At 43.4% G+C, this 24,433-nt stretch overlaps 3 protein-coding genes and 1 long non-coding RNA gene across 5 annotated transcripts in view; 3 read left to right on the forward strand and 1 right to left on the reverse strand.

Annotated features, from left to right (window-relative positions):
• KCNC4 (potassium voltage-gated channel subfamily C member 4) overlaps positions 1–9,058 on the forward strand; it is a 60,411-nt gene extending 51,353 nt beyond the window's left edge. Inside the window, exon 4 of the mRNA XM_083745199.1 lies at positions 8,967–9,058. Within this exon, the coding sequence (XP_083601325.1) occupies positions 8,967–9,043 (77 nt within the window). The 3' untranslated portion in view covers positions 9,044–9,058. The remainder of the gene's footprint in view (positions 1–8,966) is intronic.
• Positions 1–24,433, forward strand: part of SLC6A17 (solute carrier family 6 member 17) — a 151,837-nt gene that overhangs the window by 95,698 nt on the left and 31,706 nt on the right. The gene's annotated exons all lie outside the window — the stretch shown is intronic.
• LOC310847441 lies at positions 1,373–15,536 on the reverse strand. 2 transcript variants are annotated; one of them, XR_014565804.1, is made up of 5 exons: positions 14,235–15,536; positions 9,159–9,274; positions 8,920–9,034; positions 6,514–6,643; positions 1,373–1,842 (listed from the first exon to the last, which is right to left on the reverse strand). It is a non-coding gene; the product is annotated as an uncharacterized lncRNA (long non-coding RNA). The 2 variants fall into 2 exon arrangements; XR_014565805.1 differs by having other exon boundaries at positions 6,510–6,643.
• On the forward strand, positions 15,580–23,334 carry RBM15 (RNA binding motif protein 15). The gene has a single exon (XM_083745174.1). It carries the CDS (start codon positions 16,467–16,469, stop codon positions 19,293–19,295), a length of 2,829 nt encoding a protein of 942 aa, XP_083601300.1. The 5' UTR covers positions 15,580–16,466; the 3' UTR covers positions 19,296–23,334.

Genomic DNA, 24,433 nt, shown 5'->3' on the forward strand with positions numbered 1-24,433 from the left:
TGGGGGGGGGGGAAGGCAGGGAGGAGGAAAGGGGGGAAGCCTCCTGGTGCAAGTGGGAATCCTTGTGCTGATGGGATGCTAATGTAGAACTGCACTGGATACAAGCCAACCATCAAATAGGAGGGTAAATTCCAGTGGCGGTCCCATTCATAGGGTGTAGGGTATTTGTTGTGCTTGCCGTGCCTTTCAGGTGACCAAGTGAGCATCATTTCTTTCTTTCCCCAAATCTTATCTCCAGTGTTCTGCATTCTGCAGCCTTGCCAGGTGTCCACACTTTCTGAAAACCTCATAACTTCTTCGGATGGGCTTTCCTTTAAGCAGGGGAATCCTGGGAGGCTGTCTACATGCTCTAGAGACAGCTGTTCATTTTTAAATATATCATTTTTTCAAAGAAATCATTGTGGAACTGTTTTTAATGGTAAAAGGCTCCCCTTAGAAACAAAATCACTGAGTGCACTGAACTCAGCCACGATAACCAGCCTCCAGGGCTTCCCACACCTTCTTCAAGCTGGGGGAAGATGTTTAAGCAACTCCTCCCATTGGGCTGTTTCAGATCAGGAAGTGTGGGCAGCTAGGGAGACTGCAAAGCATTGGAGAAATGTTTAATGGAAAGCAGAAGGAGGAAACACACCACTCTCAGTTACCTCACAACACAACAATAATGTAAGCTCGGTGCCAAATAGAGATAGGTGAACATGTTAATTTCAATTTCTTTCAGTTTCTCATTTTTTCCAATCTTCAGTTTGCTACATTTCCATGTTAGTCTGCAAGTTGTTGTTGTTGTTGTTGTTGTCAGGGCTGTCTTAAGCATATGCAGCACCGGGGTGCAAAGATCTGCCTGGCGCCCCTCCCCAGGTTGCCAAGTCCCAGGCGCGCAGGAGGGCGGAGCCAGCTGGCCAACTCAGCGTCTCGCTGGCTTGGTCCCCCCCCCCAACTCGCGGCACTCCAACCGCCGGGTGGGCTCTTCCCCAGACTCGACTCTCGGCCTGAAACCCCTGAGAGTCCGGCACCCGGGTACCCTACACCCCTTGCGCCTATGGGTAAGATGGCCCTGGTTGTTCTTGTTGTTTTAAAAAAGTTCTCATGATGAAAATTCACCAGAATTTTCACGAGTATTTATTCTAATATAGGCATTTTTGCAAAGCAAATTCCCCCAGTTTCATACATGGTTCTATATTGTTTTCACTAACAGAAACATTTCCCTTAGTGTATGCATTTTTGTGCACAATCCTCAGCTGGAGAACCGCACTGCAAAATTGGGAAATGTGCAGGTTTGGAAGGATGGCTGCATTTCAGTTGCCGTTCTCTTTTGGAAAGTGTTAATTAGGCAACTTTACCTTTAAATGTGAACTGAATCAAATTTCTCAAAGAACTGAAATAATTAATGATCCAAGTGATCTCATGTAGAATTAAGCACCAGAGCTAGTATCTTTCTGGTCCTAGTTCAGAAAGTGAGCTGGCTACATCCTCCCATTTGGAGGAGGTATTTTATTTGCTTGTAGGGAAAAAAATGCATTTCATTTTGGATACTTGTGCATGGAAATGTTCAGGTTTCTCTCTCATCATGCAGCTCTTGGATGGTCCCACAGGGAGGCTGTCTATTCTGCCTAGCTAGGGTGGTTCATGCACCGTCTTGTTGCCGTAAGCTTGGAGCTGCAAGTGGGTGCTCATTCCCAAGGAGGCTAGAATTCTGTTCAGTGTTATGTTGCAGCAAATGTGCTAGACTAGAGTGAATGGAAGGCACCCTCTCTGCCTCTCAGCTCCACTATTCCTTGCTGCCAGGGGCTACAATTCAAAACAGATGTTCTGTGTTGACAGGAGACCAAACAACCTTCCTGTGTCCTAGAATGAAAACACATGGATGTGAAATCAGGGTGTTCAGGATGATTAGACTAAGTTGGACGGAAACTGAATTTGCTTGTGAGGGAAGAGAAAATGCAAGCACACTGTTGACATCAGTCACATGAGCACAGTTCTCCTCAGAGGGAAACACTGCTGTTACTGCAACTGAAGAACAGACACTTTCAAAGTTTTTATACCCATACACAGGTTGATGATACAATTTCTCATTTTGACTAGGGGACATACTTTGGTTCAACTTTTTTCTCACAGATGGATGAAACCAAACCAATCCAAAAACCCATCAGAGGACACTTTCTAAAATGGCTTAGGGAGTTTTGTGGGGTGTGGAGCATTGTTGCTGTCATTGTTATTCATTTTTTGAATCTTTATTTTAGATCTGACTTATGTGGAAACCATTTAATGTGTTTTTTAAAATGTTTTATTTATTGTCCATGACTACTTTTGTTACATCTGTAATTATGTGATTTTTCTTTACATGTTGCTAGCCACTTTGAGCGTGGTTTTAACTTTGAGCATGGTTTTAACTTTGGGAAAGCAGCAAACAAATAATATGATTGATTGATACCAGCAAATTCAGGTTGCACAATTAGAGTGGATTTAGTGCTCTTGCACAACAAACCCATTTCAAAAAAGAGAAGTATTTCCAGGAAAATGCACTGCAAAGTGTGAGGTATCAATTGCTTATCATAACTTTATACAATATAATCTTCTCACAATCGAATCAGAATTAATGCTCAATAAACAGATTGCCTCGAAGCAATCATAGGAATATTTTGAGTAGTTTTGAATTTTTAGAAACAAATCTACTTAATTTAATGACAGCATTTTGAGATGAGTGTCATTGAATCAGCCTGAGTTTTCAGGCAGATCTCCCCCCCCCCCCCCAAATCAGGTGTATTGAGTGATGTTGGCTTCTATACTATGGTCCCCACATGAAAGCCACTTTATGTCCCAAGGCAGTTATCACATAAGGGACCATTTGTGTCTTGTGGTTCATTGTGCAGAGTGGCCACTTTCTCTTCTTCTTCGTTTTAGCTGCTTGCTGTGACATACAAAATAATTACTAAGTCTCAAGTGGTGCTACACATGAACACATGTGATAGTGGCCATCCTGATGACTGATTTAATACAGCCTCCACACTTAAAGTGCAAACTGTGCCCAAGGGTTGTTTCAAGATGAGTGCTGATAAAGTGCAAAACTGCTGTCAGTCAACAGATGCCTTGTACAACCCAGCACTCGTAACCCACAGACATATCCTGTCCATCTCTCTATCATATCTAGACAGGCATATTCACTTCCTCTTTTTTTCCTTCCCCCATCTCCTTCTCAACTGCCAAGAATGAGCCTATTACCACTCCCATGATTGTTAATCGTGGGATCCTCCTAAGGTAGCTGTTATCTCTTACAGGTATTTAGGCTGGGATCCTCCCAAGGTGATACAGTCAAACCTCGGTTCCAGAACGCCTCCGTTATCGAATGTTTAGGCTCCCTAATGCTGAAAACCCGGAAATAAATGCTCCAGTTTTTGAATGTTTTTCGGAACCCAAACGTCCAACTTGGCTTCCGCTCAAGTGCAAGAAGCTCTTGCAACCAATCGGAAGTCATACCTCGATTGTCAAACATTTCAGAAGTCGAACGGTCTTCTGGAACAGATTACATTCAACAACTGAGGCTTGATTGTACACCTGTACACTATCTCTTGTAGATGTTTAGGCTGGCAAGCAGACAAGTTACATGATTTAGCAGAATAAAGCTGCTTAGCAAGATAAGGTGAACTGCTGCCTAGGAGAGTGGTGAAGGCCTCATATCAGTGAAGGAGCAAATGTGTCAGACCACTATGCCTCAATGCACAATAGACATTCTGCTGCGTTTCCCATACACCCTTGCAGTACGAATTTTGTCTGCATCTTAACACAGCATTGAATTGCCATCACCACAAGTGGTAGCGTGTGCAGCCATGGGCATTCAACTCGTCCTTCCTTCCTTAAATGGCTTTAGGATGTCTCACGCATCAGGCAGTTTACCTGAGCAGGTAAGGACTGTGACAGTGTTTCGGAACCACTGTTAACAAAGCAGAATCTAAGCACAGCTACACATTTTAAGCAGGCACATGCTTACTGCTGATGTTCCCCACAACAGATGCATACATAAAGTGTTAGTGACAGGTACTCTTCCTTAATGTGTCATAGGGCTGCACCTAATCAGGGCTCCCAGACCAGTGTATATGGGTATAGGAGCAAATGTGCCTGTTTTCCAACACTGTGGATTTTCGACAGGAAACCACAGCCTATCTGCAACAAACACAATTGCTGATAATGTACCAATCCACTGTCGTTTGGTGGATGACGTGTAGAACCCACCAGCCATAAGCCACTAGTTTATCCTGTCCAGCTCACTATCATGCTTGTACAGGCACACACACTTCCTCTCTTTTCCTTTCCCCGTCTCTTGCTCAACCAACTTTTGCACAAAGCAATCCCAAAGCAGAAGCTGTTGCTTTGGCTGGGGGTTGGGTGGAAATCCTCCACAGTGGCTGTCTGCCAGGAATGCTTCCACACTGCTGTACCTCTCTGTCAGGAAACCCCCTTGAGCAAAATGTTGCCCTTATTCCTTAGAAATGCCTCTCCTGTCCAACATGGCCAAGGAAATATGGTAAGGCTACACCGAAAGCAAATTGGAGGCAGATTAACGGCAGTCAGAAGGCCATTTCTGATTTAAATGCCCAATGTGTTCAGGGACAGACATTTTCTAGTGATCACATGGGCACCTCTATATAAAAAAGTTATGTGTAGACTAACATTGCAGTATAATATAATAAATAGGATCTGTCGGGTTCTGTTCCTGGATTTAGCTCTGGAAAACTTTAACGGGTGATTAAGCACGCTATAATGGAACTCCTTGCGGGCACTGACAATATCATTTTCAAAAATGTATCAGTAAGCACACGTTTGAATTTTACCAAATTGCTTCTGCCACTATGCCCCAGCTGAGGCAATAAGAAAACAACATTGTTTCCTACTCAGTCCCCCCTTTCTCTCTCTCTAATATTATCAAATGTCTTTTTTCAAAAAAGGTTTTATTTATACTTTTCAAGTTTATACATTTCATTAGTTTCATTAGTTTTACAATCAATTTAACATCTCAGAATTTGACTTCCTTCCCCCTCTTTCTGCGGTTAAATTTATTTTTAAAAATATCTTCTGAATATCCAAATTCATTTAACTTGCTCATTTAATTATCTATTATAAATATATACTCCTATGAAACTGCAGGTTGTTACAATAATCCTGCTAATGTTTTTATCTGTTTGCAATTTATCTGTAAATATTAAATAAACCATTTTTTATAAAAAGTTTGTTATCTTGATTTCTTATTCTTCCGGTAAGTTTCACCATTTCTGCATATTCCATAAGTTTTTGTATCCATTCTTCCTTTACTGGGACTTCTGCTTCTTTCCGCTTTGGGACAAGTTTCCTACTCAGTCTCAGCTATGCAGAGGATGCCATCAACAGCCTCAGAAACAATCCTGACATCATAATTAAAGAAGCCAAAAAAGGGGAGGGGCTGTTATAAGCAAGTTGAACTACATATGAGTGTCTGAGAAGTAACTCTCCAACAGTACATCTTATAGTCCCCTTGTCCCCATACCCAGATGAGGAGTACCAGAAGGAACTACATAACTTGATGGAGGAATTTCCTGCAGATGTGCAGGGCTAAGTCTGCATAGATAACTCAGTGAAGGGTCTTCTATCTGTTACTGAAAGTGCACAAGGCAATCCCAGATGCCCTACAGTTTGGGGCATCAGTACTATCACTGCTGGGGTATCTGGGTATGTAGACTTTATTCTCTGATCAAATGCCATCAATACTCCTAGAGTGAGATCCTGGCACTACTTGTGAGCTTCGCATAGAGAAATGTTTGACCACTGTGAGAACAAGATGCTGGACTAGATGCGACTTTGATCCCATCCAGCCGGGCTTCTTAGGTTCTTAGGAAAGTGTATTTGCTGGATGTGCCCCCACTTGCAATCTTATATACAGTGGTACCATGGTAGTCTAATGGCTTGACTCCCAAACAAATCGGCTCCCAAACGCCGCAAACCTGGAAGTTAGTGTTCCAGTTTGCAAAAGTTTTTTGGAAGCCAAATGTCTGATGTAGCGTCCGTGGCTTCCAATTGAGTGCAGGAGGCTCCTGCAGCCAATTGGAAGCTGTGCCTTGGTTTCTGAACAATTTCAAGAGTCAAACAGACTCCTGGAATGGATTAAATTCAAGAACCAAGGCATCACTGTACTCTTATGTCACATTGCGATGAGTGGGACTTACTGTTGTGTAACCATGCATATGATTGCACCCGATTCTCTGTTTCCAATATAGAACTTCTACCTCAACACAAAGTGTGAATCTACATGACTTGCCCACTCTATCAGCACTATAATTTTCCATCATTTCAATGAGAAAACATTCTGAGCACAATAGCCAGAACACAATAAAACATAAAATTAATAGTGAATACAAGAAAATCAGGAAGCAATTAATGCCAAATGGTTACCTTCAGAGCACCCTATGATAGAAATATTCACAAAAGCTTGGCAGGGATCAATATAAAATTGATGTATGAATGGGGGTGGGGAGTAATAAACTTACCTACCTCTCCAGAAAAATGCCCATTTAAGGCAATACGATTAAATTGGGAGATTAGTAGTACTGGTGCCATGCCAGAAAAATGATAGGGTATCTTTCATGCAATCTTTCAGGATATTTTTTTAACCCTTTTACTTCTGAAAAATAAACCAGTGCTTCTGGTCAAGGCTTGACACTGTTGAAGCAATTCTAGCATGAGTATTCACAACATTCTCTAATACCAGCCCAAGTAGTTCCTAATTTACTATAGCAATGAAGAGATAAGTCAGATATATATATATGCATAAAAGAAAGGAAGGGCAATTAATGACCCAAGTTTAAAGCGCTGGCACAAAGGCAGCATTACTATAAAGGTTTTTATTAGGAGAAATCAGGAAAGAGTGAAAGTTGAGCAAGAGATCAGTTCATCGTTGTTGCTTAAACTGAATTTCTATTGGACCTTGTGCATGGCCTATATCTGCCTGCATTGCAAATGAGATTTGAAGTGGTTTGGCAATGCAAGGAAGACCCCGTCAATGCTGGATTCCCCCATGCCACATTTAGAGAGGCAGGTCCACTAAGGAGAAGGGAGCACTGTAACATCACCCTCAGTCTGCCATCAGTAAGGAAGAGGGGGAATTAGTTGCCTCTGCTTGCATTTGACTTCTGGCTTCACCTACTGTTTTTGGCCCAAGCAGTCCCAATAGCCAACAGCCACAACTGCATACCAGTGGTGAAGGCTGGTCCATCAAGGCAAATGGGACAGTGCTCCACTAACCAACCTCAGTCTGCCCTTAGCCAGACTCTACCTGCCTGCCTTTTTACTTGCATCCTATCCGGGGGGGGGGGGGCACTACCTGTCCATTTCTTCCTTCTTAGCACCAGTGTTGGCAATATAGAACTCAGTAGGGGCAAAACTAGAATTGGCACTACTTGTCATTGGCTCTGGCTCAAAATTACTGTTGGGCTACCTGTGTTCTGCCCTGCTAGCCTCAATGGGCACCAGGTACCACTGCATAGCTCCTTGTTTCTCTCAATATGAAGAGATATTGGGTCATACTACTGCTTCCGTTGTTAACAACTGTAGCAGAGCTAATAGTACAGACTTCAATAAAGAGTCAGTGGGGGTTGGGGGGCTAAAAAGTGTTTAAAGAGAGGGAATGAATTTTATCACTTCATTCACGATCCCAATATATTTTAGACTGCTATGCAATCTTTTGACAAATTGTGGCATGGATTTTTTTAATTAAAAAATATAATTATCAACAGCTTCTAGGAAAGGAAGGAACTTCTGCCATCTTTCCGGTTCAATGAGTGCTCAATTGCCTAAGGCTGCCTGTTCTGCCACTTTCCTCAACTTTTGTCCATTAGTCTCAGAACACTAGAAGAAAGTGGCCAATGATTGCATTAATGGGTGTCTCATTATTTATTAAAACTCGGCACCACCAGTCGTCATTTGACTGAGCTGGGATTGGTACAATTAGGCAGAATTACTCTTGTGAGATGAGGCATTTCAATAGATTTTACAGTTCTGTTTCTGGAGGCTCTTGTTACTATTATCTGAGGTCAGGTCATCAACCGCAGATGGAAAAGCACATTTGGAAAAGCAACAGGGAAATTCCTACACGGTTTCTGCCCTCTGCTGGTCAGTGCCAACGAAAAAACATGGTTGTTTCAATACTGTACATGTATTAGACATATCATAGTGCATTTGTCTACTCCAGTCATCCAGTCATAGACTCCTGAAGGGCAAGGGTTGTAGGAGGAATCCCAGCCAGGTGGAGCAGCTTGTGACGTATGCTCAGGATGACCCAGGATTGAATCTAGGTTATTACCTCAAATTAGGAAAAGTGGTTAGGTCCTTTCAACAATCAGGCATACCTGACCCAATCAGGAGTGCTGCATGGATCAAAAGCCTGGCTCCTGCATGGACCAATCTGTCGGGAAATTCAAGCCCTTCTCATGAGAAACTGGCAGCAATCCCAGGCACCCGGCTTGATTCCCTGTTGACCTCCCAGGCTGCATTCCCCAGCAAGCGCAGGCTCGGTCTCGATCGGCGATTCTTCTCAAACATGAGAAGAACACACCCCCTCTTCCCCTGGCAGGGGAAAGAAATAGACAGAAACGTATTTACATGCTTTTATTTCTGTCTTTGCAGCGTTACAAAAAACATGACTGCTCTCTCCAAACTCCAGCAGTGTTGAAACAAACACTTCCTGTACTTCCTGTACAGCTCATATTATACTCTGAGCTAATTCCGGTGCTTCGCACTGTGAAATGACTGTCCCTCTGTTTCCCACGAACAGTCCCAACATTCCCATCATGTTTACTTTTCAAGCTAGGACTTTGCAGCAGCATTGCTTCAATATCGTAACACAATCAACCTTTTTGGCCCACTGCTGGCAGCCCATGTGACCACCCCTTCCTATTTTACCTGATGGGCTGAGCAGATCTCATTGTCCTCTCCCCTCATCATCCCAGCCTCTCTTCTTCACCAACTGACTGCATCCTACATTCTGCAAGGCTTGCCCCATCACATACCAGGGAACCTGCATTAGATAGAGCATACATTGGATATGGTGGCTTTCCCATGATGCAGAGGCAGCATATCTCCACTCCTGGCATGATGTAAGTAAAGGATTACTCAGTAATCTTTTGTTAAAGCACTTGGACTTTACCAACGGTTTTCTGACTGCTGAAGTACACCAAACTTGCTAATGTTGCCCCTGATAGTATTCTCTGTTCTTTCCATGTCTCAATACCTGTGGGACAGCTCCTCTCAGAAAGACCTACCACAACAAAAACAACACAACGTGACACTGGACTGAAAATATATTTCAATGTGATTTTGACAAAGGATATCTTAGATAAATATTTTTTATAATACTAATTTGCAATTGTATAAAAGTTGCATTATTACCTTCCTTGTGAATGTAAAGAAACTTATGGTACTCTAGAAGCATTTTTAGTGATAAAATGGTCATTTTGCATCTCTCAAGACTTTAGGTACATTTGAATGCTAAACTTAAAATAAAAGAAAAGGGGGCAAGGAAAATGGTTGAGACTTTGACAGATCCAGCATAGTATTCAGTAATGCTGTATACAGTAATACTGTATTCAGAAGTGATGCTGAAAAACAGTTTACAGCTGATGACAATCTGGTCTAAATCCCATTAAGATCAAAGCTAGTTGTGTATGCTTTTCTGCTATGTCATCCTTCTCCAAACCCAGTAAAGCTGCTCAAAATAGAAGTTAATGGAGGCTCTGTCAATGTGATTTGAAAATAGATTCATGCTAACCATTAATTCGTTTCTATGACACCCAGTCTAACTGAGTATGTTCTTCTGCCTGTCTCCCACACAGATTCGTAAATCTTTATCCACATGAAAGTAACCTATATTGAAATATGAAGTTATTGGCTCTATTGTCTCAGATTAATACATATCGGACTAATTCAGTGTAATATTTCAGTGTAAACTTTGTAGCCCAATTCACTATACAGCTAAGCTAAACATACTTTGCATTTAGCCCCCAAAGGACATTTACATCCAATTTCTACATTGGGTGAAATTTCTATGTTTAGATGGAAATTTCTAATGTATTTCACTTGGATGTTTCCCCTCCATATGAGCAGATCGGTATAACTGGTAAACAGATGTCACCGTTCACCAATCACAGCCACAGACATCAAACATATGAGGCTACAATACAAATACCAGTTAATACTGGACTAGGCAATTTAACACTGTTATTAAACAGTGCAGGGGCTAGAACAGAATTGGGGAACCTCTGGCCTAGGGGCCAAATTCAGCCTTTCAGGCCTCTCTGTCTCAAGGCTACAGCCTGTTTCCCTGCCCCCCATTTCATCCCAGCAAGCTAGGAGCATTGATGGACAAAATCCACCCAGGCAAAAGCATTTGATGAGGGCATAGTGGCTCAGGAGGCACAAGGGACCAGGACCTCTCCCATAACACCAGTAGTAGAGACTCCCATTACGGCCCCTGTCAATCCTGCAGTCCCTCCTGTTCCTCCATCTGCAGGCAGGGAGACTAAAATGCATAGCAAACACAAGGCTAGGGGGCATAACAGGAGGTGCAATATGTCCCCATCACTATCACCCTCACCCACCACCTCTTCCCATTCATCTGCCAGGGGGCAGAAGAAGGGGTCACACTAAGAAGTGTAAATACACTACCAAGAGCAGACATGGCCAGAAGCTTAATCTAGTCTGGAAGTAAAAAATAGCATGGATAGCTGAGGCAACTAACCTTTTCTGAGAGGCTGCAACTTGTGTATCTACTGAAATGATAAAAGGTACCCTGGCAACTGTCTTCACCTGGGCATGCAGGGAAAGCATTGGGTTGAAGAGTACAGTGGTACCTCGGGTTAAGAACGTAATTCGTTCTGGAGGTCCGTTCTTAACCTGAAACTGTTCTTAACCTGAAGCACCACTTTAGCTAATGGGGCCTCCTGCTGCTGCTGCACGAGTTCTGTGCTCATCCTGAAGCAAAGTTCTTAACCCGAGGTACTATTTCTGGGTTAGCGGAGTCTGCAACCTGAAGCGCCTGTAACCTGAAGCGTCTGTAACCCGAGGTACCACTGTATTCCCAAGCGGTATGCCACTCTTTCAGTGAGTGTACAGACCCATGGAGGGTAAGATTACCGTAATATCCTTTTCTAGATCACCAGAATTTAGGGCTGCCAATGTAAAACAGGGCAAGGCTTCTGTAGCTTGAATAGTTCTGTACAAGAGGGACTTTCAGCAGCTCTGATCTTGCATGGCAAGCTACACGTGCTATAATTATTTACACAACTACTAGAGGTGCAAGAGCCCTGCCCTCTTTTGCACCTGCTCTTGCTACCAGAATGACTGATTAACAATACCTCCACCTTAAGTTTTAGCTTATTTACTCCCATCCCCTCCTGAACACCAGATGCCGATTCATTACTTGCACTTAGCTGCTTAGTAAGGACGGATCAATTTGTCAATTACAATCTTTGTTTTTGTTTTTTTCAGATCCTAAGTCAATTTGCCACATCTCAGAATTACTGTATTTTCTGATATTTTTACAGTCCTCCTGAAAATTCTTCAGCATTAGAGTATTGGGAATGTATAAGTGATAATGAAGTAACGTTAGTGGCATTTAAAGAAGCTCTGTAAAAACCTAAGAAATATTGCAAAAAAGAAAAACAGATGTGGAAGGGTATGTTAAAAGGCAATAGCAAATTTAGGAAATGTGTAATTAAAAAGTTTAATTCAGATGATTGTTGAGGCATCTGATCAAGACTTGTATTTTAAAATGAGCTTTAAAAATATATTTGCAGATGCTTGTGTGTTTTTATGCCAGGCAGAAGACCAGCTGGCTAAAAGACTTTGGCAGATGTTTATCCTCCTGGACAAGGCCCCCCCTGATTTATAGCAGGAGCCAAAATTCTCAAAGTTGTAAAAGGGAATTACAGGCTGGGAACAAAAGGTTATTGACCCTACATATTAACAGAATACAATCAAGCTGCAAAAACACTAATTAAGAGTTGGTAGATAGTAGGATTTATTGTTTAACAGAAAATAATACCATGTGCCTCCCATTAGAGACTTTAGCCACATTTTCCTAAGGTTAAAGGGCAAGAGCTAATAGAAACAGCAGCTGGCTTGAAAGGGGGGTGTAAATTTAAGGAGTTGCTTTTGGAAAGTGTTTTTACTAAGTTCCTTTTTACTTTGAAAAGGCCTTTGCTTCTAAAAATCTATATATGTTATGTATGAAATATATTGGCTTAAATGTAATTATGCAAAGGATTTAGAAAGTAAGAAATGTTAGATTCTTATGTTAGATTCTTATTTCATTGATGGTGTGTGAGAATGTGAACCCAAGATCTCTGTTTTAAGACAAAATGTAAGACAGAATGAGCATCTGTTTTAGCCATCTGTTTTGGAGTGAATAGGGCAATAGGGTAATAAGGGCAAAAGGTGATCTGGTAATTAAGGTGCCTTGTTGAGGCAAATGTAAGATATATGGCTACTTGTTTGCCATTTATAGATAGAAGGAAATATAGCTCTTTGTCTCCCATAAAAGGTAATAGGAAATGGGTGTATCTTTTATGATTGGTTCTAGCAAACAGCCAATAGGAATTTCAACCAGGCTGATTGGACAGAGGCAGCCAAAGGAGGAGCAAGGGGGCTGGGCTGAGGAAATATAAGTGCTGACCATCAGGGCTGGAGTGGGCAGAGCTTTGGTAACCATATACCACTGTGTCTCTCATTTATTTGTCTGACAAATTATTATTTTAATTTCTCTATTGCTGCGTTGAATATTTCATTCCAGCGAAGCGTTAACCACAAGCAGGGTGCTACATTGTCAGAGAGGCTGAAGGAAGTCCAAAAATGAGGAAAATTTGTTAAAGTTGTAATGTGGTGTGATATGTATTTTTCTTGATGAAAACCAATAAAAATATTATTAAAAAAAGAAAGAAAATTCTTCAGCATTTTAGTCCAGGTTTCTCCTAATATACACATTTTGTATATATGCAATTTTGCCTTTTGCAAGCAATTTCCCGATATATAATGCTCTTTTTTGTATGTTATTTTGCTTATGCAGTTTATGTAATTCCCCCCCCCCCCGTACACAATTTCATATGCATTTTTGGATAGGAGAACTGGAGCACAAAATGTGAAGAAGTGGCAATTAGAAAGAATAATAAGAAATTCAAATAATTGGAATGCTTTAAATCTTTTAAAATCATGTAAGTTGGTGGTAATCACCACATCTTGTGACAATGAATTCTAGAAATTAATTTGGTATTGTGTGAAGTACTTCCTTCTGTATTTTGAGGAAGACCATCTCGGAGCCTGATGCAAGTGAACTCTCCCTCTCCTCAACCTGGGCTATCTACTACCACATGCCCTGTGGAAAGGATCCTGGTAAAGTATTATATTCCAAAATTATTGCTGTGGTTTTATTAAAGTATCTCTGTTACTTGTATGCCATCTTAGAAGGGTTTGTATCCTCAAAGATGGGGGGGGTTACATATATACACACATATACAGTAGTGTGCCCTTAACTACTGCTAATCAGTTTCATTAGATTATCCCTGGTTTTGGTATTACGGGAGATTTTGTTCACCATCTCCACACTTCACATAATTTCCTAAATCTCCCTCATACCCACTCCCTTTCCCCCCCTAAACAACCCCCTACCCAGTGTACTGGCCATTCCTCCTAGCAAAATTGCTCTAACTCCCTTATCATTTTTTCCAGCAGTTTTTTGAGATGGAGCAACCAGAACTGTACATGTGCTAGCACCATAGATTTATATAAGAGCATTATGATACTGGCAGAAATAGCTTTTTCTAGGTAAACTGTTCCTTTTGTCTTTTCACAGATTATCATGATTGAGATAATCACTGGGCAGAACATGACTCTCAAGCTATCCATCTGTCAGGAAATTTTCCTCTGCAAATCTCATTGAAATGAACCAAATCTTGTAAGAAATTATTGTCACTATGGTAGAACTCTTCCACACCTCCCACTAATTTCAGTGCAGCTTGTGTATTGAGACTGAGCTCATGAGACTTGCTCCCGGATGTTATTAACACTTTCGGGGCTTGCTCCTGAGTATACACAGATAGAAAACATTTAAGATGAAATGAACTTTCATAGACAGCGAGTTTTAATACAGCAAATACATTATGCACAATGTATTTTTTTAATCAATTAAAAAAGGCTGAAGACAGTAAACTGTATAATTTATTCACCTGTTTTTGCTTCTTTTTCTGCTTTAAAACCCTTACTAAAGAGAAAACCCACTAGCCTGAATAAGAACTAGGACATGAAATTAAAGCTAAATAAACATGAATTCTGTTTGAATACTTTTTGGGTGAAATCTTTAAAAAGCCAAGTAGAAAGGGGAGGATTATTTTAAAGAATTATATAAAATCCCTGACTCTACCTAATTACTATTAACAGCTTCCACTGTATTCAGGATGTAAGGAGTGTTTTATGTACAGTCAGACACAAAAGATCACAGGGCACCTGCATCTTTAATACTTGTGTACAAGAGGGAGAAGCTACACCCTTAATCCCTGACCTCCTTTGCATCTGGCCATCCTAACAAGACAATCTTATCTATGTCCCACTGTGTTCAGTGGGACTTATTGCAGGCAATAATCACGTGACTCTTCCCCAGGTATCTTAAAGATGCATCTAAGTGTTAGGATTTGTTGCATTTCCAGGGTAGGGTGGTATTTATACGGATTTATGAATCCATACACAGTATATGTTTTTGTATTGGGTTTCCCCTGCTACAAATAATGTCAAATGGTGTGACTGTGAGAAGTTAGTAAATCTGCTAGAAAATATTTTGATACTCCTCTTTGGGTACCATCTAATACAGTTACTTGGGGGAAAGTTCCACTAAACTCAATGGGGTTTACTTCTAATTATACATATATAGGACCACATTGTAGATTATGTGGATTCTGCTTGAACGGTACAATTGCTCCTGAAAACTAGGGTCATTACCTGCCAATATTGTGTATATTGCATGGATGGAAAATTCCTGTCCAACTTCAAATGTGGTCTTCAATGATCTCTGCTCCGGCTATGCATCTCAGGAGGTGCATTTTATTGCACAGCAAGCAGCCCTCCACTTCCCAGGAATTGCATGTGGGGGTAATGAACCTCCACTACTGACCAGGGCCGGCCCACCTTGGGCGGCAGGATCCACAGGAGCAGCTTTATCCCCCTCTTGTTCCTGATGTGGACTTTCACTCAGTCCTTCTTCCCTGGCACGGAGGATGCTATTTTGTGGTTCACCTCGGGTGTCAAAATATTTCGGGCTGCTCCTGCTACTGGCACACCGGGGCTTGTGAAAACTGTACCATTGGAATACCTGCATCAGTTACTGCACGAAGCATCCTATTTAAAATGTTCAACGAAAAAAAGAAAAGGGGGGCTGCAGCTGTCGCTAGGACTGCATGGAGGTTTAGGATCTGGGTAGCACATAAGGGCCCTCCCCAGTTGCGGAACTTGTGGTGGGCTTTAGGACCTAAGCAATTTTTATTCGTTTATTATTTCGAAGTACTGAACGTATATTCATCTTACGGTGTTTTTACTTTATTTAATGTCTTATACTACTCTCGGAGCCAAGGCAAAGATGTTTTTATGGACGTTTTATCACTGCGGGACTCTGGGCGGTGCTCCGCATTTCTGCAGCAGAGGCAGGGCGAGTTCTGAGGGACGAAGGCCGGTGACGATGGAGGAAACGCTGTGTGCAGGAAACGCCAGCCTCCGAGCTTTTCCCAGCGGAACCACCAACGCCGCCTTGCCTTCGCGCCTCGGCCAAATCAAATGAGCAAGGCCGCACCTCATCTTTAGCGACAATCGTCGACAGACCAATGAGCGGACGGCTACTGAATCTCAGCCGCCAGTTGAAACGGTCGAGTTGGGCATCGCCAACATCCAATCAAATCAAAGTTGCAGCGCGAGACCTCCCCGCCCCGCCCGGTCCCACGCTAATAGGAACAGGGAGAGACAGGAGCCCGGATTCGAAGAAAATGGCCAATGAATGCTTGGGCGACTCGGGCTGTGACGGAGGAAGAAATAAAGACGACTGACAGGACTTTTGTCCAACCCAATCCCAGCTCCTGCTCGTAGCCTCTCCATAGCCGGCCTATAGTGTGACTCTCCTGCTGCCGCCGTTCAGCGGAGCGCACGGACCTTCGGAGTGACGGGCGCCTCGTCTAATAGGATGATGAGCGCTAGTTAAGAAGGAGGGTTTCCGCTTCCGGGGCTCTGGGCCGATTTTTCCCTTCCCCTCGCCTCACACTGACAGACTTTCTGTGCAATGAGAATGGCGGACCTCGGTTAAGTCGTCCAATGGATGCGAAGTGGGCGGAGTTGCCGTGTGCAGGAGGGTTCCAAGATGGCGGCGGGTGCGTGAGGCGCGATACTCGGCGCGCGATTCCCTCTTGCTGGCGCTCGCCGCCATGAAGGGCAAGGAGCGTTCCCCTGCCAAGGCCAAACGGTCCCGGGGCGGCGAGGACTCCTCTTCGGCGCGGAGCGAACGGAGCAGCAAGAAGCCAAGCAACGGCGGCGGGAAGTCGGCGAGCGGCGGCTCGGGCGAAGGTGGCGGCGGCAGCAGTCGGCGGAGCCTTCACTTGGAAAAGGCCAGCCGGGCCAGCAGCCGCGAGTATGACTCCGCCACGGTGGGCAGCTCCGGGGGTGGCGGAAGCAGCAGCCGCCACGGCTACAGCAACAGTAGCAGCAGCAGCAAGAACGCGGAGTCGTCCTCGCGGGGCAGCCGCGGTGGCGGCGGCGATTCCCGGGCGCCCCCCTCCGACTCCGGCAGCAGCAGTGAGTACAAGACGCTGAAGATCAGCGAGCTGGGATCTGCGCTGAGCGACGAGGCGATCGAGGACGGGCTCTTCCACGAGTTCAAGCGCTTCGGGGACGTAAGTGTCAAAATCAGCCGCCTGCCGCCCGGCACCGGCGCTGGCGACGAGCGGGTGGCCTTCGTCAATTTCCGGCGCCCCGAGGACGCCCGGGCTGCCAAGCATGCTCGCGGCCGCCTGGTTCTCTACGACCGGCCGCTGAAGATCGAGGCTGTCTACGTGGGGAGCAGCAGCGGAGGGGGGAGCGGCCGGCGTCGCGCCAGCCGTTCTCCTGCCCTTTTGGACAAGGAATCTCCCTACGGAGCCGCAGCGGTGGGTGTAGCAGGTGCGGCACCTGCAGCCATCAGGCACCCCTCCACTGGGGCTACTCAGAGGGCGCTTTCTCCTGCTGGTGGAGGAGCTGGCTTGGGATACAGAGACTTCAGGCTGCAGCAGCTTGCCCTGGGCCGCCTTCCTCCGCCACCGCCACCTCTGCCTAGGGAGTTGGAAAGAGAACGAGATTATGGGGGCTTCTATGACCGCGTGAGGCCCGCTTACAGTCTGGATCGAGTTGCCGGAGTGGCGGCAGCTGCATTTCGTGGGGTTGGTGGCACTGGAACAGCCAGTGAGGAAGAGATTAGCCCCGAAGATGACCAGAGAGCCAATCGTACCCTATTCCTCGGCAATCTGGACATATCGGTGACTGAATCGGATCTACGCCGAGGTTTTGACCGCTTTGGGGTAATCACTGAGGTGGACATCAAGAGGCCATCCCGAGGTCAAACTAGCACCTATGGATTTCTCAAGTTTGAAAACTTGGACATGGCCCACCGGGCTAAACTTGCTATGTCCGGTAAAGTGTTGCTGCGTAACCCTATCAAAATTGGCTATGGTAAGGCCACCCCAACCACACGACTTTGGGTGGGTGGTCTGGGGCCTTGGGTACCATTGGCTGCTCTTGCCAGGGAGTTTGACCGTTTTGGCACTATTCGCACCATTGACTATCGTAAAGGTGACTCATGGGCTTACATCCAGTATGAGAGCTTGGATGCTGCACAAGCTGCTTGTAGCCACATGCGTGGTTTTCCTTTGGGTGGGCCAGACCGCCGTCTCCGGGTGGACTTTGCTGACACTGAGCATCGTTATCAGCAACCTTATTTGCAGACATTGCCACTTCCACCCCCTCCTCACTATGATCTGGTAGCAGAGACATCTGCCTTTGGGGCACATCGTGGAGCCCCATCGGATCCACTCCGAGGTGCTCGGGATAGGACTCCACCCCTAGTGTATGGCGATCGTGACAGAGATCTCTATCCTGAGACAGAGTGGGTGCCTCCCCCACCTCCAGTTCGGGACAGGGGGAGCAGAGCAACTGTTTATGATACACTAGAAAGTTTGGAACGCCGACGAGATGGTTGGTCTCTAGAAAGAACTCGTGGGGAAAGGGAGTTAGTCATAAGCAGTAGGGATCTACCCAGGAAGCGAAGGCTAGTGGAAGATGGGCGGCATTTGGACCGTTCGCCGGACAGTGAACGATCATCTTCATCTCGCAAGCGTCACTGTCCTGCTGCAGCCTCTCCACAAGATCGTAGTCCTGAGCCAAGTCTGGGCAGAGACCGCTATAGTAGCGATGCAGAACGACCAACCTCTCGTTTGCTGTTGCTGGAGCGCCCTTCACCCATCCGAGAGCCACGCAGGGGTAGCTTGGAGCGAAGCCAGAGTGAGAAGCGTGACCGCAAAAGCTCTGAGAGGGAAAGAAAGCATCGCACACTTACCACTGCTACCACCCAAGAATGCAAGAGTCCAGCTAAAAAGGATGAGCATGCATCCGAAGGCAGCAGTGGTGGAGGATCTCGGCTTAAACCTCCACCTCAAAAGCAACAGCAGCAGGATGGAACCTCAAAGTCTGGTTCATCCCCCAAACTGTGCCTGGCCTGGCAAGGAATGCTTCTATTGAAGAACAGCAACTTTCCGTCTAACATGCACCTACTTCAAGGGGATCTGAGTGTGGCCAGCAGTCTCCTGGTGGAAGGAGCAACTGGTGGCAAAGTGGCCCAGCTAAAGATCACACAGCGCCTCCGTTTGGACCAGCCCAAGCTGGATGAAGTTACCCGTCGTATCAAAGTGGCAGGGCCCAATGGATATGCTATTCTTCTGGCTGTGCCTGGTACCACAGACAACCGTGCCTCATCTGGGGCTGGTGAAGCTAACACCACCTCTACCCAGCGGCCGCTCAGAAACCTGGTGTCCTATCTTAAACAAAAACAGGCAGCTGGGGTGATAAGCCTCCCAGTAGGGGGCAATAAAGACAAAGAAAACAGCGGGGTCTTGCATGCTTTCCCACCCTGTGATTTTTCTCAGCAGTTCCTGGATTCTACAGCCAAGGCCCTGGCTAAATCAGAGGATGACTATTTGGTCATGATCATTGTCCGTGGTGCATCTTAAAGCCCTAATACTTTCTATGCTCTCTCCTGCTGCTTCACACAGCCCCCCTCCCCTCTGTTCCAGTGTCTGCCAGGTGCTATGCGATAAGCCTTAGCCACTTCCCCAAGTATAATTTTTAATTAGATATGTAGTTAATCTTACCTCCCCTCAGTTTTCTATAAACTCTCTAGAAGGCAGACTTGTTAGCTGTTCTTTAGTATGGTTAGGCTACCATGACTGTCTTGCTGATGTGCAGGTAGCAGGAATGGAAGGTCTGCTTCAACTAAAATATGAATCCCAGAACAAGCGTATTTCTTTCTCCCCTCCCCCCTTTTTAAAAAAATACCCTTTAACAACTTGTCCTCTTTCATTTCATAACTTTAAAGTAGACATAAAAACTTCCCTACATTTACAAATCTAAATGGCCAGATTTAAAGCATTTGTGGCTCATACAGAATCACATGCCTAAAGCAAATGCCCATTGTGAGCCCTATGGTTAAGTGAAGGCCTTGGGCTTGTAGCCTTGAAATCAAAATAATCCCTCCATCAAGAACCTGAAAATAACATCTGAGTTTGAATTGATTCAGGATTGACGTCCCCAAGGCAGATGATACTTTATCTTTTGTGGTACACTAGGCTTCTTTCACTGGGTATTAGTTTTGTTGCCAAGTTCATAGAAGTGCATGCCCACAAAGGATGTGTACACAGGTGTAGTTGTGATACATGATAAAGAACCAAGAGCATTGCTATAATCCATGAACATCTTGCGCTTCAGTATGTAAGAAGCAGGTGCTTTTAAGACAACTGTGATTACTTGCATTTTTGTTATTGCCCTTTGCTAATTGTGGTAGGGACAGTGAATTCCAAAATGTAACTTGGAAATATAATTTTCTGAGATGGCACTTAACTTTTGTAAAAAGTTCTGCCACATAACCATTTCAATATCATTTTATAGCCATGAAAATAGAAGTGAATGCTACCTGGTAGTTACTTTCAGGTAAAAAATGGGCATTATGCAAGGTTTTATAGTCTGGATTGCACTGTTTTAATCTTGACATTTTTGCAGTCTTGTATTTCCAAGTGTTGTGGAAGCAGTTCAGTTTACTCAAAGAACATAATTTGTTTTTTTGGGAAATGAGGTTTTTTAAACTCCACAAAAACATCCTGATATAGGTAGGGGGGAAGTAGTTCAGACATGTGGCTTCATTTTTCTAATCTTTTCATTCAAACATTTTATTAACCCTCTAAGGCATTGTACCAGCCTCTGAGTAATGAAGAGTGCTGTTTTCCACTTGGTGTAAAATGGTTTTGCCCAGGTATAAAGATTTACATTCTTTGAAATGTGGCTTGGTGAAAGCAACATGTTGCTCATTGTAAGCTTAAATTGAGAAGCATGTTAAAGTCACTTTTTAGAGTGAAGCCTCATTTCTGAAATCAGTCAATCCTTTCACTTTTTCAGAAAAACAGCTTTAGCACCCTAAAACCCATTGATGAGTAATTGCAAGTTTCAAATAACCACCAGCACACACTGAAAATGTCTGCTGTCCTGTAATAAAGGAAGAAAACTTTGAACTGTGGGCTGAAGAGCCCCTTCAATGTGCATGCAAAATCTAGCCACTTTCCTTACTATTAATGAGAATTGTGTAGGGAGTTGTTTTCATATATTCTCTACTTCCAGACGAAGTCCCAGTAAGATAGGCCTATGTTGCCAGTTAGTGCATAACATGGCTGTTGCTGAGTTATCCATGTTATTGCACTTGTCAAGCAATGGTGGCATATAGAGTGAATTCTCTTACGGTTTTTGTAACAGAGCTTGATCTCTATGTTAGACTTCTGAGTCATTTATGGAAGGCCACCTATGTAACCCTTCAAAACCTTTATACTTGTGAACAATAGTACCCATTCTCCAATATGCAGTGCTCTTTTGAGAAAAGCCCTACAGAACTTGAATTTGCAATAAATTGTATGAATAGTCTTGCTTACAAGCAAGCCACTGATAACTGGTGTCAGAAAAACTCAACACCATGGGGTTTCCTCTTTGAAAATGGAAACAAATTATGTTCATTGCTGCTGATCTTCATGACTTGAAGTATGTTAAGGTTATGTGAAATGGGCAATTTCAATTTCCTAATTATTACTTAGATTTTTTTATTATTATTTAGTAAAAAATCTGGTTCATTTGTTAGCTAGAAAAGGAAACCTAGCATTTTAGGAGCCCTTTGTAGGGTAAAACAATTGACAAGCAACATTAAATGTCACAGCACTTAGTTAAAACCGCCATAAAATCTAAATACAAGTTTGGGGGGCTGTATTTACTTTTGAGTGTGCATAGCAGAGCAATTATCCTTTTGAGCCATCTGGGTAAGAGTTCAGCACTAGCAAATGTTGCATTTAATGCCACTTTTATACACAACAGATCAGAGTTATTTTCTCTGTATATGGCATTATGGAGCTTCAGTATGAGCGAAGCACACTTGATTGGTGCATATGTTCACAACTGTTTTCATTCATTACAGTGTATTGCGTTAGAATGGAGAATTATCTTTTTCTGATACATCATTTAATAGCCACTTTTTGTTGCTTAGGGGAAAAAACATAAGTGGCATATTGCCATTAATACTTTTTTTTTTACAATTGGAAACTTTAAACAGCGGTTTGGCTGTTAGCCAGTGACTGCATGCTTGAAAGTTCAGCATAAAGACTGCTGTTGGCTGGCAACATGGCATGAATTTAAGGCTACCTCATTATTGTGAGATCCACTTCTGTGTTCTGTAGAATGGCTTCCTACATGGGCGGTCCAAATGGGAGCAATTGAAGTGGAGGCAAGATTATAGCATTTTTAAAGCAATCTTCAGTGTGGATCACTTCCCTAGGAGTATAATAGGCAAAAGAAATAACTTATTTGGGTGTCTTAAGCAGCTGGAGCCTGGCCATGATTTAGAGTGAAAAGGTGCATGGAAAAACCTCCTGGAATTAGATGGTTAAATGGAAAAGCTAGAGGTTACCACAAAAGTGTATTCAGGAACTATACTTGGGGGACACTTGATAAAATTTGAATACTAATTAGAAGTGAAGAAATCAATGTAAAAATAAGATGTATAGTCATTTACCCTGGCTTCCATTTATTTTGTGTAGATAAGAATAGATACTCCAGATGTGTCATGGAATGTAAACATTTCCAGTTGTATTTGACCAAACTGCAATACTTTAGAAAAACTGGGGGGTGGAATTGTGCAGATGTAATTTGGTGGAATCTGATGTATATCATTGGCTTCCCCTCCCTCCTGCAACTAGTGGGCTTGCTGCTAGTAATATGCAGTAAAGTGAGAAAATACACATACAAACAGAACAGTTAACTTTCATGTTCTTGTTTGGGTTGCCTTTTTGAAAAAGCGAAATTGTGTGAATTGATTTTCCTCCTGGGTTTTTACCTTTTTTACCAGTTCAGTTGAATAACTTCAAACTGTATTTTACGTTTTAAAACCCCTGGGCTATTCATTGTGCATCTATATATAGATGTTAATTCATTTCAAAAGTTTTGTGCCAGTGAAGGGTGATTGGTGCTTTCAGACTTTCCCTAGAATATTAAAGAAAAGCCTTGTAGTTCTATAAATTACCTGTTAATGTAGGGAGAGGACAACTCTGTTGTAAACACTTGTACTGAATAACCTCTTCTTTCCTCCTGAAAGCAAGGCTGGTGAACTGCTGAAGACAACAAGGGATTCCAAGCTCTAATGGACCTTTGCGAAGAAAAGCTTTGGCTTGTGTGGAATTTACATGGGCCTCGTGGAAGAAAGCTTATCTGTTTAGTATTTGTGCATTTTACTAAAATGGCAGCTTAAAAAAAGTTGTGTATCTGCTATTGTGATGCCAATGCCCGTGTTTTAAGTGGAAAATTGACCTCTTTGCTTTGTGCTGTGTACACAAGATTTCTGCAAAAGTAAAGGAAAAAAAAACCTTTTTATGGCTCACACAGCTTAAACTAGCTGTCACTCAAAACATGCGCTCACAGTCGAGCTAATTTTGTTTCATTCTAAATAAATTGTTTCTTTTGAGGAAAGTGGTTTTTCTGCCTGGAAATGAATTGACAACAAACCTTTGACCCCTTTGTTTGCAGCTGTGGGGGTATTTTGCTGCTGCTGCCACTGCCGCCGCTCTTCCTCCTCCTCGATCTGATAGTTGTGGGTCTCAGACAAGAAGCAGGGAGACCTACGCATTGATATTGACCATCCTGTTGTATCAGATCTGAAGAATCTAGTCTGTTGTGTTGCTGTGTCCCATTGTTTACAGTGAATGGGGATCAATGGCTGCTATCTCCTCATCTTTACGAGGAAATGGTGCTGTTGCTGGCATGCAAGAAGCAGGGAAAGCATCTTTAAGTCTCAGAACAGTGTACAAATCTGGGACTTCATTGATTTTGAAGAGCTGGAGTTCCTGAATTTTAAGTTCTTGATTTGTTTTGTTCACCTAACTTGTTTGGCCTTAGTTCTGATTTTAGTTTGAAGAAAGTTTGAAATTGCTTTGCATCTTGCGCATAGAAACCTTTCCACCAAATTGAAAAAAAGAAAAAGTAACTCAAAAAAATTTAAGTGATAGCGCGTTTCCAGACAGCTTGAAAGAGCTCCTCCGCATCCAGGGGCTTTTCACCAGAGTTGTGCAGTCCTGGGTGTAGTTCTGAATGGATGAAGAGTTCCTGAGAGCTAGAATGCTGTCATTAAAACCTGTACCATTGGTATTGGTGCTCTTGACCAGTTTTGAAGCAAATTGTCTACACACCTTGGATGTGCATGCAACCTTGATCGTTTCCTAGGTACCACTGCAAACTTGTAGTTTGTAGTACAGATGATGAGAGGAGGAAAAAAAGTGGTGACACTTTGAAAAATGTGTCCCTGCATTTGGGGACCTTGAGCTTTGGAAAGCTGTTCCCACTGTGCAGGAGTACAACTCTTTGCTGCAGGAGACTTCGGGGCACGGTTGACGTCACACCACCAGAGGTCAAGAGGAAGCGAACAGTGCTGCACCTGCACCGTGGCTGCAGAAACCGCATATGTTTGCCATACTGTCTTAGAATTAACTAGTTGCCATTTGACATGCAGATGGAAGACATCTTGAAACACAAGCTTGCTCTGGTTGCCTTGAAATGTTTAACCTATTGTGGA

Source organism: Podarcis gaigeae (assembly GCF_964106915.1).
Source record: "Podarcis gaigeae genome assembly, chromosome: 6".
Taxonomy (NCBI): Eukaryota; Metazoa; Chordata; class Lepidosauria; order Squamata; family Lacertidae; genus Podarcis; species Podarcis gaigeae.